Genomic DNA, 19,080 nt, shown 5'->3' on the forward strand with positions numbered 1-19,080 from the left:
ATGAAAATAAATATTTGGAGATATATTTGAGGATAGAATGTCTAGGAGGGAATATTGGGGAAATTTACCATTTTGCCCTCGGGGACGTTTTGGTACCCCGAGCCTTGAGGTAACCCTATAGACTTAAGTTAAGTAAAACAAAAAGGAAGAATTATTTAGAAGCTTTAGAAACCGACATTTACTTCCTCCCAGCTGAAGATAGTTCTTATCTCTTTCTCTCTTTCACTCCCTAAGACAAAACTCAAGGAAAATTCTGGTGGAAGCTAGTTAAAGGAAGGAATTGGGCTGAGAAATCTTAGGAGCTAAAAGCTTGAGGATTAAGGATCAAACTCAGGGACTAAGCTCAGCAAAGGTAAGCTTTAATTATAAAGATTATGTTTAGAATTGCTGCTGGTTTGTTAAAGTTTGCATGTTAGTTAAGTTTGATATGTTCTTGAGTGTCTTAGTTGAGTTTTGGAGCAGATTCTGATGGGTTTTGATGTTGATACTGAGCTGGATGTTTGTGTTGATTATTTGGGACTGTTAGATAAGCTTTGGGTGAGTTGGTTTGAGGAAAAATGCAGGGAAGGTGATGGAAATTATGGGTTTGGAGGTGAGGGCGCGGCCCTAGGAGGGGCGCGTCGCGGCCCGTGTGCGCGCGCGGCCAAGGGAGGCCGAGAAGTTCATGCGTGCAGCGGTGCTTGGTGTGCGCGCCGTGGCCCGTGTGGGTGTCAGTGAGGTGCTAGCCTCTGTTTTGAGGCTAGCTGCGGCGCTTGTTGGTAGGGTCGCGGCTCTTAGAGCTAGTTTGTGTTTTTAAGGGTGTTTAGGTTTGGGAATTCAATGGTTAAGGGTTGGGATGGATTTTATCACCCGGATTGATAGAATTCAAGGTCTCGAAGGTTAGAGTTTTGGTTCGAAGTTATTTAATGGATTAGAACTTGATGGATGGATATTGTTAATGTGTTGTGACTAGGGTTTTGGCGAGGTTCAAGTTAGAGGACTGTGCTTAGGACATCGATGCTCGGAGAGCTCGGGACTCAGGTAAGAAAACCCTTGTTCCCATAGAGCTTGTGTGCAGGGCTGAGCCCAACGTATTTGAATTGTAGGGTGTAGCCCTTTGGTTGTATTTGCTAGTATTCTGTACTTGTTTATTATGTTATGAGTGCAATTATGTGAATGATCGGCAAGAGCAGTGAACGGTGTAGGCCGAGGTCGGCAAGGGCCGGGAATGACGTTAGGCATGTTGAGTGCAAGGCCGAGTATGGCAAGGGGCCGGGAGCAGCGTTGAGCACGTGGAGTGCGAGTTGCTAGGGCGAGTCCCTAAAAGGATACCTGGGATATACTCACGGTGTGGACCGCGAACCTAGGGCTTGGTAAACGCCTGGGACGGCTAGGCCGTATGTGTTTAGCCCACTGGTGGCCTGTTTATATGCTTGATATATGTGTTGCATATGTTATCTGTTTGTGGGTTTTCTTGCTTGGCTTCGGCTCACAGATGCTTTGTGGTGCAGGTAAGGGTAAGGAGAAAGCCAACCGACCATGAGTGTAGCAGGCGTGAGGCGGCGTGTACATGTTGGGCCAGCCTGGCTGCCACAGCCAGAGGATTTTGGGAGATGGTTGTAAATAAACTTAGATTTTGTCGTTTAGTCGACTTGGTTCGATTTATATGATGTAAATGTTTCTAAACTGTATTTCGAGATCCCAAATGTCAAACTTTTATGATTTTCAATGAAATGGAATTATTTCTAAAGTTTTCCTCTGTTTATGGCTTAATTACACTGTTTACTCTAAAACCTTGATTAGTGAGTTGAATTCACATTTTTAAACTCACTTAGTAACGGCTCTAAGGAAGTAGGGCGTTACAAACCTAGTTCTAAATCTTTCACAAGGTTTGTCTAATTTTTCTATCATTCCTAGCGAGATATACAAGTGTGTTGCTCCCGAATCAAACAATACTGAACATATATTATTGAGGATAGGAAGCTGACTTGTGACCACCTTTTTACTAGCTTCGGCTTCTCCCTGGGTCAAGGCAAAGACTCTGGCTGGAACCATCTTGTTGTCCTTCTTTTCTTCTTGTTTGAGCTGCAGACAATCCTTTTTCCAATGACCTTCTTGGCCACAATTGAAACAACCCTTGGTGTTTGTACGAAACTCCCCAGGATGTCTCTTCTAGCATTTGGAGCACTGAGGGTATTCTACATAACCTGACCTATTATTACCGTTGCTAGTCCGTGCTCTTTTGTCAGCGTCGACTTGCTTATTATCAGGATGCTTTCTATTCTACCCATTATTGCTCTACTGGTTGTTGTTGTGGTTTCGACCATTCTGAGTCTGATTCTGCTGCTTGGGTTCAGACTTGCTTGACTCATCCTTACTAACATTTTCTTGGAGCCTTTCCACCTCTATAGCCATTTCTAGAACATCGGCGTAAGAAGTGGTTCTAGGATTTGTCAGCTTGACACCTAACTCAATCTTGGGTCTGAGTCCCCTGGTGAACTTGGTAACCCTCAAGAAATTTGTTGGGACCAACTCTGGTGCGAACTTAGCTAAACTATCAAATTGTCGAGCGTACTCGACTACTGTCAAATTGCTGCTTCAGATTGGCAAAATCTTCCACCCTCGTAGCGATGATTGCCGAATTGTAATAATTTTTGTGAAACAGCTCCACAAATCTAGCCCAAGTCATGGTGGTGATATCACGCGTCTGTTGTACTAAATCCCACCAGATTCTAGCTTCCTTTTTCAGTAGGGACGAAATGCAGGATATACTATCCGCGTTACCGAGGTTCATGTGTGCTAGAATAGACTCCATATTCCTGAGCCACTCTTCAGCCTCAAAGGGGTTGGTTGTCCTGACTGCTGGCCTTGATTCTTCCTAGGAGGCATGGTTGATAATCAACTATTAATTGTTGATGTTCTTGAGTTCAGCTCTCAATGAAAGCACCAAAATGTTGACCAGAAATTCGGTCAACGACACTAAGTTAAGATTACAATATAAATTACGAGAACTAAATTAAAACAATATACGACACCAAAAACTTATAGTGGTTCGACCCCATATTGGTAATGACCTACATCCATTTAGATACTCTTATTATTGTATAAAATCTCAAACCCCTGATCAGATGAATTGGATCAACTGAGTTTCGTAATCTTGAGATGATACAATGCTATGTGTATAAAAGTATGCAAAATAAAAGCTTCTAGCATTTTGTCTAGATCTTAGAGAATTACCTCTTAGAAAATAATAATTCGCCAAGCCCTTTATTTATAGGCTTAGGAATTTACATAATTGGGTCGTGGGACCAGCCCTGGTCGAGTATGGATCTACCATCATTGGTTAGTGTGTAGTAGACTGTTGAGTGGAGCTTTGACTAAGTCTTGACCAGATGTATGATGAATATTCATGCGATTCTCTGCTGCCACGTGTATAGAATTCATGCCACATCATCACGCTAATTTTGAGGTAAAACAATATCTTAGTAAGAATATCGATTGCTTTAGAAAATTCGCTATCACAATAAGATAAAGAATAATGGAAATTTTATTGATGAAATAATAAAGTGGATAGATGATGAAATTAAATACCCTAGCTTTACATCCATTGAATTAATCTGCTTTTATTTGTTTTTGTTTTTTGTTAATTGTTAGTTTTGCTAATTCTTGCTTTTGTTCTTGATATTCTTGAATCCAAGTTTTATTAGCCAAACAAAATTAGGAAGTTAATTATTGGTAGTTAATAAACAATCTCTGTGGGACGATACTCTACTTAACTCTAAATCGCAACCATATAAAATATAAATCATGATATTTTAAAATCTAAACCATGGATCCTTAAAATTTAAACCCCTAGTCTTTAAAATTTAAACTGCAAGGCTTAAAATTTAAACAACAAGACGTAAAATTTAAATCACGACTCTTTAAAATTTAAACTACAAATCTTAAAAGTTAAGCCACGCGATTAAAATCTAAACCACGACCATATAAAATATATATTATGATCATATAAAATATAAACCATGATCATTTAAAATCTAAACCGCGTCTCTTTAAAATTTAAACTACAAGACTTAAAATTTAAACCACAACTTTTTAAAATTTAAACCATAAGACTTAAAATTTAAATCACGATTCTTTAAAATTTAAACCACAATGCTTAAAAGTTCTACTACTAGGCTTAACAAAATAAAATGTATAAATTTTTAGCTATTAATTTAACTATGTATTTGTTGTGTTTCTTTGTTATTAAATATTATTTAAAGCTATTAATTAACAGTAAAATTAGTTGGATATGATGGTTATGTGACTTTTTATGCTATCCTAATGGGCATGTGTTGGACTCTTGGCAGACAACTACAATTGATACAATTGTTTTTATAGCATGCTTGAACACCTTGTGTAGAGAAAGGATATAATGGGAACATTCATTATAAATTTGATATAAAAGTACGAGAATTAATAAATAAGTAAAAATTAAAATGGGTATCTAAAGTGGGCACTGGTTGTTCCTTTGGGCCTGTCGGCATTTATGAGGGTGGGTGTAGGTTGGTTGGCATTCATGAGGATGGATGAGAGAGGGAGAGAAGAAGAAAGGAGTGAAAAAGGATGCCCATTTAAATAATTAATCCATTTAAATAATTGTAATAAAATCAAGTTTCTATACAGATTCATGAGGTTAACAGTTTACACCATCGCATTATTGTTTGAATTTACATTCATTTAGGTTTGTCAGTATTCGTGGGGGTGAGGGTGGGTCGATCAATAGGTCCATGGTAGGTGGGGAAGGGAATAGCAAGGTTTTTTTTTTTGTCTAACTTTAATTTTGGAGCATAGTTTTCTAATGTTTACTAAGCTGAGTATATTTTACCATTATAGAATACTTTCAAGCATATAAACTCAAAATTTTCAAATAATATTCTGACAAAAAAAAACTAAAATAATATGATACATTAAAGGGTTTATACTTTTTTGCATCCTGCGTTTTTTCCCATTTCCTGTTTGGACCCTGTGTTTTGACAAATTAGTTTTTGGACCCTATGTTTTGTAAAATTGTTAAAATAAAACTCTAAACTTAATTTTGATGAAGAAAAAATTGAATATAACAACACAGTTTTTAAGCAGAATGCTTTTATTTTTGTTCTAAATTGTTAGTTTGGTAAATTATTTGTGATTTTAGTTGAGAAAACATTGACCAAAATCGAGTTTAGGGTTCTATTTTAACCATTTTACAAAACATATGTCCAAAAAGTAATTTGTCAAAACACAGAGTCCAAACAGGTAATGGAAAAAAACACAGGGTCCAAAAAGGTATAAAATAAACCCTACATTAAAATCTTCATAAAAAATAAAAATAAATTCTGCATTGTAATAAGTTATAATATCTTTATCTCGTCTTAAGAAAATATACCTCCACATATAAATAATTTTATTAATTAAATATATTTATAAATATACCATCTTATACATTCTAATAATTCATGATTAAATTAATTACCAATTTAGACTTCTAAAATAATGTTATATATTTCCAACATTATATAGATATATACATTGTAGCTATATTTTTATGTCACATTTTCATTTGCCAATGTTTATATATTGAATTTTACATGTTTTATCAATTATTATTTAATTGTGATTTAAATGTAGTGTATATATCCAATGTTTTATATATATATATATATAATTTTATTAGACCATCTCTAATGGGACATGTAAATATTGTGCTATTTTTGGCACAAAAAGTCAATATATTGTATATTTAGCACAAAATTTAGCATTATTGTAACGTATTGGTTACCCCAGGACAGTTACAGTGAACAGTGAACCGGAAATTTAACTCGCTACCCAAGTCCTTTGGTTAAAAACGTGCTTCTAGGTGTTATTAACATGCTAAGGTGGAAAACCAATTAAAAGGAAATGATATATTTTATTTAATACATAAAACTGTTCATGGGCCCATAAAAAACATTCACAAGTTATTTACAACTCAAAATGGTCATTACTAGTTCAAATTTACAAACCCGCCGACCTAAGCGGCAAAAATAGGGTAAACCCCCCTAGTTCCTCTGAGAACTCCTTGGCCGTGGTGGTCAAGCGGCCGCATATGTACACAACACCATCTAAGCTCTCCACTCAAGGCTGGGTGAGCTTTTCTTTCCCTTTACCTGCACCACATAGCACCCATGAGCTAAGACCCAGCAAGAAAACACAATATAGCATGATATAATATCAACAATGATCATAATAATCATTCAGGACTTTTAGTCCAAAACAGGTAAGTGACAGAAGAAACAGTCACTAAGATGGGTTATGTTCCCATTAGCCATGTGACGATAGGGTCACTGGGGCTTAACAGATAAGTGAACATTTCACTAGCTTAGACAGGATAGGTGCATGATGACTAGTCACCAACATAATGGAACATTGTTCCCTAGCCATGTGGCAAGCAGTCACCTAGGCCTTAGGCCCTGGCTTTAAGTAACTAGTCTTAGACTAGCCAAGCGCTTATAAATTTCATCGACCTTAGGGTCGGTCCAACATTAATGTCTTAGAGCCATTCAATGCTGATATCGATTAGATCTAATCTTCATTTGGCCCTACGTTCAGGACACTTGTGCCGTTTCTGACTCTTAGGTCAGTGTCCCTGACTAGTCAGTTCCATATACAAGTAAACAATGTTCGCTAGCATTTAATATGCAATTAATGTCCACATTTATCAACCAACATGCCTCAACAGCAATCATGCATGTCATATACACAGGGTGCGGTTTTCTTACCTTGGATTCGAGCGAGAACGAATAAAAGAACGACCCTTGAGAACGATCTGACTTTTAGTCCTTTAACGGTCACCTAGTCATAACCAAATATGGGACACCATCAATAAAATGAATAATAAAATATTCTCAGACCAAGACCTAGCCTCCGGGACATCGAATCTCACTAAACCGGGTGGTAGGATCGATCCTGAGGCCTAAGGTTTGAATCCCTAAGTCAAAAACACACTTTTGGCCAAGATGGCCCTCAAGCGCCGCAGCCCTTCTGTAATGCCCCGGATTCCCTATTATGGTTAATGGCTGGATTAGTAGGCCGGGAGGGCCATAACTGTTTAATTATGCCATTAAATGTGTTTATGCATGTTTATGAGAATTATATTATTATATGATGTTAAATGCATGCATGTGAGTCCACATTTGTTTATAGGGGTATTTTGGTAATTTGGCCCGTTGAGGGTATAATTGAATATTTGTTTGTATGAGAATGATATATTGTGAGACCACATTATAATGTGGATTGGTTCGAGTATTTCGACATGAGACGATCTTTGAACATGATTTATCGGTTTGGTCATAACAGGTTTGAGCTCGGGACTCGGGGTGAGTCTCGGGGTGATATTAAAGGTTATAGCGTTACTGGGGATTTTAGGGTAACGGGTTATGAAATATTGGCGGTTGAGGATATTGAGATTAGCGGGAATTGGGAAGCGTTAATTATGATTAACGGGTTAAGCTAGAAGTACCAAGTTTGCCCTTGGGTTGGTTTAAGAGGCTTGAAATGGTATAAGGGCATTTTGGTCATTTTAGGGGTGGATATACTTGTTTTAAATAGCTGAAGGTTGTAGAACAAAACAGAGTAAAACAGGGGTTAGTTTCTTTTCTCTTCCCGTACAAATTCCTCCATTTCCTTCTTTGGTGTTTTGAGCTCTAGTTGTGGATTCAACCAAGGGAAAAACTTAAGGGCTGGATTGGAGACTTGTGTTAGCTTGTGTGGAAGGTTCAAGACAAGTTTCAAGGTGAGTTTTGGCCATTAACACAGCTGGTACTCTGTTTTTGTTTATAGTTTTCAATTCATGTTCTTGATGTGGGAAGTATGAATCAAAGGAGGTTTTTGGTGTTAGTTGATTGGGGTTTGGTGTGAGTGAAATAAGGATGTTGTAAGGGGGTTTAATTACATGTTTGGAGGAGGTTTTATGATGGTTTGAGAGGCTAGTTTGAGAGAAAAACGCACAGGGGGAAATCTGGTTTGAGCGTGGGGTTTAGGCTGAATTGGGCTGGGTGCCGCGGCACAGCTTTTGTGTGCCACGACCCATGCGCGTCTGGCAGATGGGGCTTGGGGCGTGCCGCGGCACGGCGTTTTGGGGCCGCGGCCCATAAGGCCAAATTTTGCTAAAAGTGGTTTTTAGCTTAGGGATTCAAACCATAGGCCTCGGGGTTGGACCTAGTACCCGGTTGGGTAGTTTTTGAGGTCTCGGGGGCTGGGATTTGGTTTGGGAACCCTCAATTATCATTTTTATTGATGAATCCTATATTTTGGTTATGACCAGGTGACCGTCGAGGAATTTAAAGGTTGACCGTTCTCAGGGGTCGTTCATATAATTATTCTCACTCGAACCAGAGGTAAGAAAACAGTGTTTGAATACAGTTGCACCCTGTATAGGTATATGACATGCGTGGTTTGATACTTGAGGCATGTTGGTTAATATATGTGGACATGGATTACATATTAGATGCTATTGAGTGTTGTTTACCTATTTGAGACACTGACTAGTCAGGGACCGACTCTAAAGTCGAGAATCATGCATTGAATGGCTCTATAGCATTAATGCCAGACCGACCCTAGGGTCAAGAAACTTATAAGCGCTTGCCTGGCTTACAACCAGATGAATATAGCCAAGGTATATGACCCCGGTGACTGTTTGTCACATGGCTAAGGGACGTTGTCCATAGTTTCGACTCCAGAGTCGTGAGGAAGGTTATGTTGGTGACTAATCATCATACACCTGTCCTAAACAACTTATGAATGATTCACTTCTCAGTTGAGCCCTGGTGACCCTATCGTCACATGGCTAGAGGGAGCGATGCTCATTATTGTGGCTTTTGGCTATCGTCACCTATTTGTTGGACTGTTAGTCCTGAATGGTTATTATGATCGTTGTTGATATTATATCATGCTTTATTGTGTTTTCTTGCTGGGCCTCGGCTCATGGGTGCTGTGTGGTGTAGGTAAAGGGAAGGAAAAGCTTGGGCAACCCTGAGTGGAGAGCTTGGGCGATGTGATGTACATACAGGGCCGCTTGACCGCGACGGTCAAGGAGTTCTCAGAGGGACTAGGGGTTTACCCTATTTTTGCCGCTTAGGCCGGCGGGGGTTGTATATTTGGAACTGTAGCAACTCTTTTGTAACGTGAACTACTTGTAAACATTTTAAAAAGGCTCATGAGCAGTTTATTTACTTTATGAAAAGTGCGCTTTCCTTTTTACTGGTTTTACACCTTAACCTGTTAATGACACCTAGATCACGTTTTTAATCAAAGGACTCGGGTAGCGAGTCAAATTTCTGGTTCACCGTTCTCCGTAACTGTTCTGGGGTAGCTAGGGCGTTACACCTTCCCCAAGCGTCGTGACCCTTAGGCCTCTTCAGCACCACCTTCTTCTTCGAGCTAGGGCCGCGACGCCCAAGAACAGGGCCGCGGCGCCCAAGAACAGGGCCGCGACCCCCAACCCAGAACCATCCTCAAACACGTTTTTCAACATCCAAAACCTCCCAAAAACATGCCTAAACACTTCCAAATCATCAAATCAAAGTTCCCAATCTTCTCAATGATCCAAAACCATCAAATACCAAGGCTCAAACGAACCAAAAACTCAACGATTCACAAAAGCCAATTCTAAGTTTAGAAACTCTAAAAACTCAAAACTTAAACTTAGATTACCTTTGATTGGGTTGTTTCTTGTCAAATCCTTCGGTCAAGAAGCTTCTAATATTTCCTAGGATCGCTATGCCTCGATCCTTGCCTGATTCCGACTCCTAGAACTCGAGATTTCTTCGAAAATGCTTCGAACAGTAAAACGAACTATTTGGAAGAGAACGAGAGGTTTTCTAACGTATGTTCTATCTGACAAGCTACTTCAAGATTAAGTAACCTCAAATCAAACCTAGTGCTCAGGACCCCAAAAACACCCCAGGGATATTATAGCCAAAACTTTTAGAATTTCCTCATGATCTCAATAACTCTTAATTTATCATCAAATAACATTCTCATAATTCAATATCCCAATAATAGACCCACATTATGACAAAACCGCTAACTCATATAATAAGATCGTCTCATGCCGAATAGCTCGAATATATCTCCATAATAATAGGATCTCATTCATAAATCACAATATGCACACAAATATACAAATATGCCCACAACAGGCCAAATTACCAAAATATCATAATAATCAAATGTGGACCCATATGCATGCATATAACATCATATAATAATATAATTCACATAAACATACATATTATCATTTAATGGCATAATTAAACAGTTATGACCCTCCCAGCCAACTAATCCAGCCATTAAACCGCATTAGGGATTCTGGGCATTACAATTATGCTCCAATGCATAATTGTAAAATTTGTTGTAAAATTTAATATTTTATTAATGCTAATTTGATATTTATTGAAATATACAAAAAATAATCATTTTTTTATATTTTATTGTTCATAGTATAAGATAATAATAAAGTAAAAAATATAACATTTAATGCTAATATAAATAAATAAAAAATGTAGTATTTATAATGATGCAAAATATGCACCATGTTATATTGTGTACCAAATTTGTCCAAACTTTTAGCATGTGCCAAATTTGACACAATTTTTGACACACCATTAAAGTATTTCTTTTGTAAAGTAAGCTATATTTTAATAATGTATCACTAATTTGACACTCCGTTGAAGATGCTCATAACTTATAACCTCCTCAAAGTAGTAAAAATCCGTTGATCCCAATATTATTACATTAGAGAAGTTTTAATTAGTGAAAATACACTTTGATTATAGTCTATTTTGCACTTTGTTTAATTTTGTCTAAATATTTCCACCCACTAAACTAAAGCAAAATGCAAAATAACTTTTTTTGGATGAGATTTATGGGTCTTTTATGGCCGTACAGCTTGGTGGTTGTGACAATATTTATGGTTAATTAATTGTTTTTGCCTGGAACTATCTACTCATATTGAGAAGCAATAACTCAGCATTGTTATAGATGAACTAGGACCCAGCCTAGCTAATTCACAACTATCTCATAATGAATTTTTGTTTGCATCTTGAGGACCTCAAAATTAGATGTACGTACAGGCCAATTTATTAACCACTTTCAAGTAGATTGAAATCTCCAATCCCTCTTATCTATCCCAATCTCAGTCCCACGAATGAAAATGTGCCACCTCGTTAAAATTACAACTCATACTAAGCGGATTTGCTGCTATTATCACGCCGATTTAGCGTTTAAAAAAAAAAATACGTTTTCTTATTTTAACGGTTTATTTTGTTAAATTTAAAATAATATTCTAAATATTTAACATAATATAATTTTAAAATTAATTAAAAATAAATATTTATTAATTATGTTACTATAAATTCAAATATTATAAAATATTATTATTATAATATTATTAAATAATATTAAATATAAGACTACATATTTAATAATTATATTAATATAAATTTAAATATTATAAAATATCACTATTATAATAATATATAATACAATACTAGATATTTAATAATTATATTAATATAAATTTAAATGTTATAAAATATTCTTATAATAATATATAATATAATTATAATATTTTACTAATTATATTAATATGAATTTAAATATTATTATAATAATATTTAATACAAAATTAGATATTTGATACTTATTTTAATATAAATTTAAATTTAAATATTATAAAATATCATTATAACAATAATATATATTACATAATCTTAATTTTTATTAAAAAAATTATCATTTATATTTAAAAAAGTTATCTTATTATATATATTTTAAAAAAATCATAAAAAATATTTTAGTTTTTTTTTTCTTTTAATATGTTTATGTCATTCTTTTATATATAATATTGTTTATTTATTTGAAATATATATGACAATAAAACACAAGTTTAATAAAAATAACTAATAAATTCTATAAATAAAACTAAACAAATGTACATTGCACGTTATTTGTATCTAGTGTGTGTGTGTGTGCACATCTGGCACTCCTCACTTAGTTTTGAAGATTTTGAGTCGTTTGATGTGGTATTTTTTCTGGTTGAACGACTGGATTTGAGTTAAAACATTAGTTGGTGCAAAAATACTGAAATACCTCAATTTTTTCCTTTTAACTGGCTACCGTTTATCTTCACTCCTTTGTGAGTTCTTTATTTATTTTTTAATTAAAATAATCTCCAGAAAAATGAGTAAGTTTCCCTCCCCCGACTCATAAGAGTCAATTTGAGAAGGGGAATTTCTAGAGGCATAGTTGGAGTGCCTTCTTGGTTTTGGGTTGAAGGTTGAGTAGGCATTTTGGGTCGCCGATGTCGTGGCCAATGTGTTTTGAGCGACGTTTATTGAAGTGTCCGGCTTGGTGGAGTTCTTCTATTCATGGTGAGTTGTTGCATCTTTTAGCTTGTGTAATTTTAGTTGGACATAATTGTTTTCTTCGTTGTAGCTTTGCCATTATTTGTGATTAAGTAATTTCTATGCCAATGTAGAAACTATGAAAGTTAGGATTTTTGCATTTCGGTAGTTGCAATTTGTTTTGGAAATTTCCAATTTAGCTAAAAGTAATTTTCCCACTTGATTGAAGTGAAAGTTTGATTTGACCAATATGAGAAGGTTAAGATGCTTCCGAGAAAAAATGAGAGAAGGGGAGGGGCGAGTTGATTGTAAACTGATAATTTAGAAATAATTATATTTGGATTAAAGCTTGGAATTATAAAAGGAAAATTGATCATATTTGAAAAGTTGATTCAAGTATTTGCTAGTTGTCCCTCGTTAGGTTTATTGTCAAATGCACACTCTTTTGGGCATGATTGATGGTTATGCACAGTGAATTCTTTTTTGTTTCGAATTTGGGGTCTGCTTTGGAGTTGTGCTTGCAATTTATGTTGTTGTTGTTTTTCATTGAAATTTGGTGCAGTGAGTTTGGACTGGAATTTGGAATTTAATAGCTACAAGTGGTATGATTTTAGGGATAGTTTATGCATAATCTGTTGTGAATTTGGATGGAAATTGTTGTACATCTTTTGGTGGATTGAAGTCCTAGTTTTATAATGATTCTTGTTTTTTCACGAGTGGATTTGTGCTATTTTGCTGCATTGATCTTAGATTGGCTTTTGGGTTTTAATATGTGGTATTGGTATAATTTTCTATAGTTATTTTTGCACTGCATTGGGTGCACCCACATTGTAGAGTCCCAGAATTTACTTAGCTAGTTAGATAGTAGTAGTAGTAGTAGTAGTAATAGCTAGTATTAGTTATAGTATGTTCATTACTGTGGATTTTGGTTCAAGCCGGGACTTAGTTGGAAACTCCTAGCAATGGTTATGGATTTTATAAGTTTAACCTATAGTTTAAGAATATTAATTATAACATAAGGTTTGATTAATATTGTTGGTTATTAATATGATAATTATTATAACCTAAGGTTTAGATAGAGCTAATAAGAATATGACATTTGTCATGAGAGCCAAAGGTTTAGATAGAGCCAATAGGAATATGACACTTGTCATATGTATGATTATTAAGGACTTATTATTTTAATGATAAAATAAGGGAAATATAATACTTAGTCTACACCAGAATTTGTTAGGAGCATGACATTTGTCACAATTTTATTTATTTGTGATTTAGATAATTAAATAGATTTTTCGTAACTTTACGGTGCTGTAACTTCCAACCTATTTTTGAGCCAGTTATGTTATGAATTTCGAAAAATTGTATTTCTAAAAAGTTGTAGATAATTTAATTAGCTTTCTAACTGTATAAATATATTTTAAATCGGAGTCCTACAGCTCCAGATATGTTAATTTTACTGTAGGTTAGTTTAGAGTTACGGGATTTAGAAAGTTAGAAGTTATGATTCTATTTTAAATTTAAATTTAAATTTGGATTATAATTAGAAGATTTTTATTCCTAGAACTCTATAAATAGGACCTAGCACCAAGCTTTTCCATTCATTCTTCAAGCATTGATCAGAGCCTTCTAGGTGCTAGTGAGACTATAGAGTGATAAACATTTGGGTTGGGGTTATAAGCTTTGTCATTCTAAGTTTATTAGACACTTGGGAAGTAAGGTTCATAGAGTGTATTTCGGTTTCGAGGTGTAGTTCGGTCATAGCAATTTCAAAGGTATTACTATTCTTAGTTCCTTTTCTGTATTGTTAGTTCTTATAGTTTTTCTCTACTCAATTCCTAACTCAATCTTCTCTATTCTTGGTTAGGCATCTAAGTTCTTCGAACTTGAGATTTCTTGTTGGTAAGTATCTTCTCGATGGTTTAGTTCATTCCTCTTCATCTCTTTCTTTTAGAAAACTCACCTCTCTATTAATGGTTTTTAGGAGTGTTCCAAAATCCTGACTTTGTTCTCATCATCCCGGTATTTTGGTAAGGAAAATAGGATAGATCTTGCATGTTTGTATGATATGTTATGCTATGTTTATGTTATGATATGTTTATGCTATAATAAGTATATGTATGATATGTTTTGTAGTCCTTGGGCATATGACTTGTTTAGATAACAAGACCCAAGATTATGTTTTTAGTCGCTTGGGCATATGACTTGCTTAGATAGCAAGCCCCAAGATTATTTTATCATTTTCATGGTTTAGAGTTATTGTTTATCCTACCTCAGATATTAGACAGGGGACCTAGATGGGTTATCATATACTACCATGTGATCTAACCTACCTCAGATATTAGACAGGGGACCTAGATGGTTTATCACATGCCATGTTAATGATTTAATGGCCATTAATATTGTAGTCCTATATGATATACGTTTTTATAGTCATATGTTTTTAGTGTATGCTTATGATTTATTATGTATGTTTTAGATAGTATTATGTTTTATAGTATATGATGTAGTTTTATGCTTATGATATATGATGTATGTTTTTAGTAGGTTTTCCTTGCTGGGCATTAGGCTTATTCCTTTATTTTTAGTGTGATGCAGGAAAATGAATATGGAAGGCGGAAGGATTCTTGGTAGCTTGGCTTGTGTGTTAAGGATGGATGGAATGTGTGGACTGCGTGTCGATCGAGGATGAAGTTATTTATTTTTTTTAGTCTTTTAAATCATGTTTTTTTCCGCATTTAGTTCTGTAAACAATTTTCTTTAGTTTAAAATTATGTTTTATATTTTAAACAATGGGTACCCATGCAATATTTTCTATTATTATGTATTTGATACAATATTTCAAGATTTAATAAAATTAGTTATATTATTTCTTATGTATCTTTCCCAAAATAGTAGTTATGTATAGTAGATCTAATGGTCCAAGGTCTTAGGAATAGTTGGGTCATTACAGTTGGTATCAGAGAAACGGTCCATTAGCATGAAGTTCTCCTTGATACACACGCTCAAGCTCCGAATCTAACCGCCAATGTAAGTTGTTTATGTTGTAGTTGTTATGATTATGTGCTTAGTTAATGTTTTAGCCCTTATGTTTTCAGTTAATAATATTGGTAAATTAGTTTATCTTTTTCGTTATTTATTATCTTTGCATTTATGATTGTACATAGTGAATTTTTTTTTCCAAGCTAATATCATGGTTATTTTGTTATCATGTATGAGTTTGATTTTTCTTTTGCAATCATAATAAATAATAAATAAAATAAATAATGACTAAGTTCGGTGAGGGTGGATACAAATCAATGAACCAAGTTTCTATATTGAGAGTTAGGGGGCCATAGTAGTGGGAACGATTTTACTGATCCCAGCCCTCCCTCAGTATGGTTAACTTTGGAACAACGATGAGTTTCGAGCCTGAAAATTAAGTCATATAGGATAATTAGAAATACACTTAGAAAATAATAAAGATGGCTTTTTTTTTTTAAGTTTAGAAACACACCCTAATTATAAAGAAGGCTTACATAATTTTTTTTTTCATAAGAAATCATAATTAATAGGTCTGAGTTATGTTTTCTTAGATTAAGTTTTGCCTTAGAGCCTAATATGGTAAGTTCTAACATGTTCTCGACTGTTAGAACTTTTGCTGAAGATGTCGTTCAGAAGATCTGCTCGCAACAACGCCAATGCCTCAAGCGTTGCTCCTGAAACTTATGAAGCCCCTCCAGTTCGCAGAAGGGGAAGGCATACAATCAATGTTGCTACTAAAGAAAGAGCGCCGCCGTCGCCAAACTGTGACAACAAGTGGAGGAATTACTGTAGCAACAACGACAGCAGACTCAGACTTAGCCTCCACCTCAGCCGCAACCACAACCTCAGTAGATGGCTCAAGTACCCCATCAAGTAGGTCCTTATGGGGGATGGCCAATGGCGAACTATGCGCCATACCCAGCTCAACACATGGAGCTAATCTATGAGCGGTTTCGTAAGCAACACGCTCCAAACTTTGAAGGGACAACAGAACCCTTTAAGGCAGAAGAATGGCTCAGAAATGTGGAGCCGATCCTAGCACGTATGAATCTCGGCAACGCGAACCGCATATCCTGCGTTTCTTCTCTGCTTAAGAAGGATGCTAGAATATGGTGGGACTTAGTTCAGCAGACTAACGATGTCGCCACCATGATATGGAGAAGATTTGTGGAGCTGTTCCACAAGAAGTATTACAACTCGGCAGTCATCGCTACAAGGGTCGAGGAGTTCGCTATTTTGAAGCAGGGCAACTTAACGGTAGTAGAATATGCTCGGCAGTTTGACAGATTAGCCAAGTTTGCACCACAGTTGGTTCCGACTGACTTTATGAGGGTGACCAAGTTCGTTAGAGGACTTAGACCAAAGATTGAATTAGGGGTTAAGCTAGCAAACTTGAGAAATACTACCTATGCCGATGTTCTAGAAACGACAATAGAAGTAGAAAGGCTTCAGGCGAATGTTAGTAAGGAGAAGGCTAGTAAGCCTGAGCCTAAACAGCAAGGTCAACCTCAGAATGGTCGAAACAACCACAACAACAGTCGTCAGCATAACAATAGTAATAGTAATGGTCAGAAGAGAAGGCGTCCTAATGATAAGTAGGCCAATGGTGATAAAAGAGCACGGACAAACAATGGAGGCAATAAGTCGAGTTATGTAGAATATCCGAATGCTCTAAGGGCCAAAAGAAACATCTTGGGGAATGTCATGCAAACATCAAGGGATGCTTCAACTATGGTTAGGAAAGTCATCGAAAGAAGGAATGTCCACAGCTCAAGCAAAAGGAGAAAAGGGATTAAACGATGGTTCCAGACCAAAGTCTTTGCCTTGACCCAGGGAGGAGCCAATGCTAGTAACTAGCAGTTACAGGTCAGATTCCTATCCTCGATAGTATATGTTCTAGTATCGCTTAATTTGGGTCATTACACACATTTGGATTTTTTTTTTTACATTTTTCTGAGGCAGTGTTGAACTGATTTTTCCTTGTGCATTTTTGCTTGGTTGGGGAGAAAGGGAGTTATACAAGAAATTCTGCCTTTACCTACCAATTTTATTTGTGGGTAAAATTGGTGCATTGGTAGGTCAATCCCTTTACCTACCAATTTTGACCAATAACCTATTGGTAGGTAATAGTTAGTCGAGAAAGGTATAATTACCTACGATTAGTATATTGGTAGGTAAAAATCGTGTGGGCCCCACAAAAAATGAGTCAGCATCATTGACCTAGTGTAACGCCCTGGATAGCCAAGACCATTACACTGTGTGTTTATAAAAGTGCTAGACTTTCTAATCAAGTCATCTAATTAAGAACGTGTTACTGAAACTATAAAGGAACTAGGGTTAAAATGTTTTGGTTTCAAAAGTCACATTTCTTATAAAGAAACATTTCCTGTTTACATGGGATCCCAAAAAAAGTTAAGATTAAAACCTTTTACAAAAGATTCAAGAACTAAATACAGCATTAGCCATATTAAGGCAAAACAAACAATTAGGCAATCTCTGTCCTGATCCACTCCTCGGCCATGTGATTAGTGCTCAAAAATATCATTTTATTAATCTTAAAGTGTAAAATTAATTAAGTTTTAATTAATATTTTCATGGATTTATTGTTATATATTTTATATTTGAAAATATTAATTTTAATTTAATTTGTGTTTAATTTTCAGGAAATAAAATATATTTTTGACACAAAGAAAAAGAAAGGAGAAAGAAAGAATTAAAATTGAAAAAAATGATGATAAAGTGGTATTTTTGAAGGAGAAATAGGCCCAAAATGGAGCCCAAACCCAAGTTTCAGCTGCTCCCTCTCGCTGCCACGTGTCAATCTGCCATTCGTCCACGCCAACCGATCCTCCAGAACGTGCCACGCGTCCCACCAGCAGCCTGACGAAGCCGCCGAGCCGCACGCCAGCCGAGCCGCCAGCTGCACCACCTGCCACCTGACGCTGCCACCCTGCCACATGTCTGACGTGCCAGCCAGCCCGAGCCAACCAATGCGTGCCACGTCGCCTGCTGCTCCCCCATGCCCCGACCAGCCGCCTGCCATGTTCCCCACGTCGTCAGTCCGTGTCTCCATTTTACCAGCAACCACTTCCCATTTTCATCAGCTTTTTGAGCCACTTTCCCCATTATTTTTTACACATTTTTACACGTTTTGAGCCTTATTTACACTATAAATAGAGGACCAAATGGGGTAAAAATGATATCAGATTGTGTAAGGAGAGTGTAGAGAGTATTGGAGAGAAAAACACTTACTTTTCCTATTTTTCTTTTACATTTTCTTGAGTGAAAACAATGCTTATTTTACGCTAAATTTTCTTGTGGAAAGGCTACAGTGGAGTTCATGTGTTACATTATATTTTTAATATATTGATTCTTTATTTTGTTCTTCATTTCTATATATTTGTTACAATTAAATTTATTTTCTTCTAATTTTTGTTCTAAATTTATTATTATCTTTTACATAAGTCTAGTCATGCTCTTCTTATATAATTTAGGTTTTTAATTTAATTTAGAATATTTGTTATATTATATGCTTTTTACTGCATTCTGCCATTGGTATTTTGTCGCTCTAAAGTATATAATATGATAGGTTTTAAAATTAGAAGTTAGTATAATTTAATTAAAGAACATATTTTAAGGTGAGCTTTAATATATATATATTTTCCAACTATAA

The 19,080-nt window shown here is 35.7% G+C and overlaps 1 protein-coding gene across 2 annotated transcripts; it reads left to right on the forward strand.

Annotated features, from left to right (window-relative positions):
* Window positions 1-12,121: 12,121 nt before the first annotated feature.
* On the forward strand, window positions 12,122-18,777 carry LOC133829808 (uncharacterized). Of its 2 annotated transcripts, XR_009891877.1 has the most exons (3): window positions 12,122-12,413; window positions 14,972-17,273; window positions 18,071-18,777. XR_009891877.1 is itself a non-coding variant. In XM_062259605.1 (2 exons), the coding sequence occupies exon 2, from the start codon at window positions 16,260-16,262 to the stop codon at window positions 17,004-17,006; it is 747 nt and encodes a 248-aa protein (XP_062115589.1). In that variant the 5' UTR covers window positions 12,122-12,413; window positions 14,972-16,259; the 3' UTR covers window positions 17,007-18,056. The 2 variants fall into 2 exon arrangements, 1 of the variants encoding a protein (XP_062115589.1); XM_062259605.1 differs by lacking the exon at window positions 18,071-18,777 and having other exon boundaries at window positions 14,972-18,056.
* The last annotated feature ends 303 nt before the right edge of the window (window positions 18,778-19,080 follow it).

Source organism: Humulus lupulus, chromosome 4 (genome assembly GCF_963169125.1).
Source record: "Humulus lupulus chromosome 4, drHumLupu1.1, whole genome shotgun sequence".
Taxonomy (NCBI): domain Eukaryota; kingdom Viridiplantae; phylum Streptophyta; class Magnoliopsida; order Rosales; family Cannabaceae; genus Humulus; species Humulus lupulus.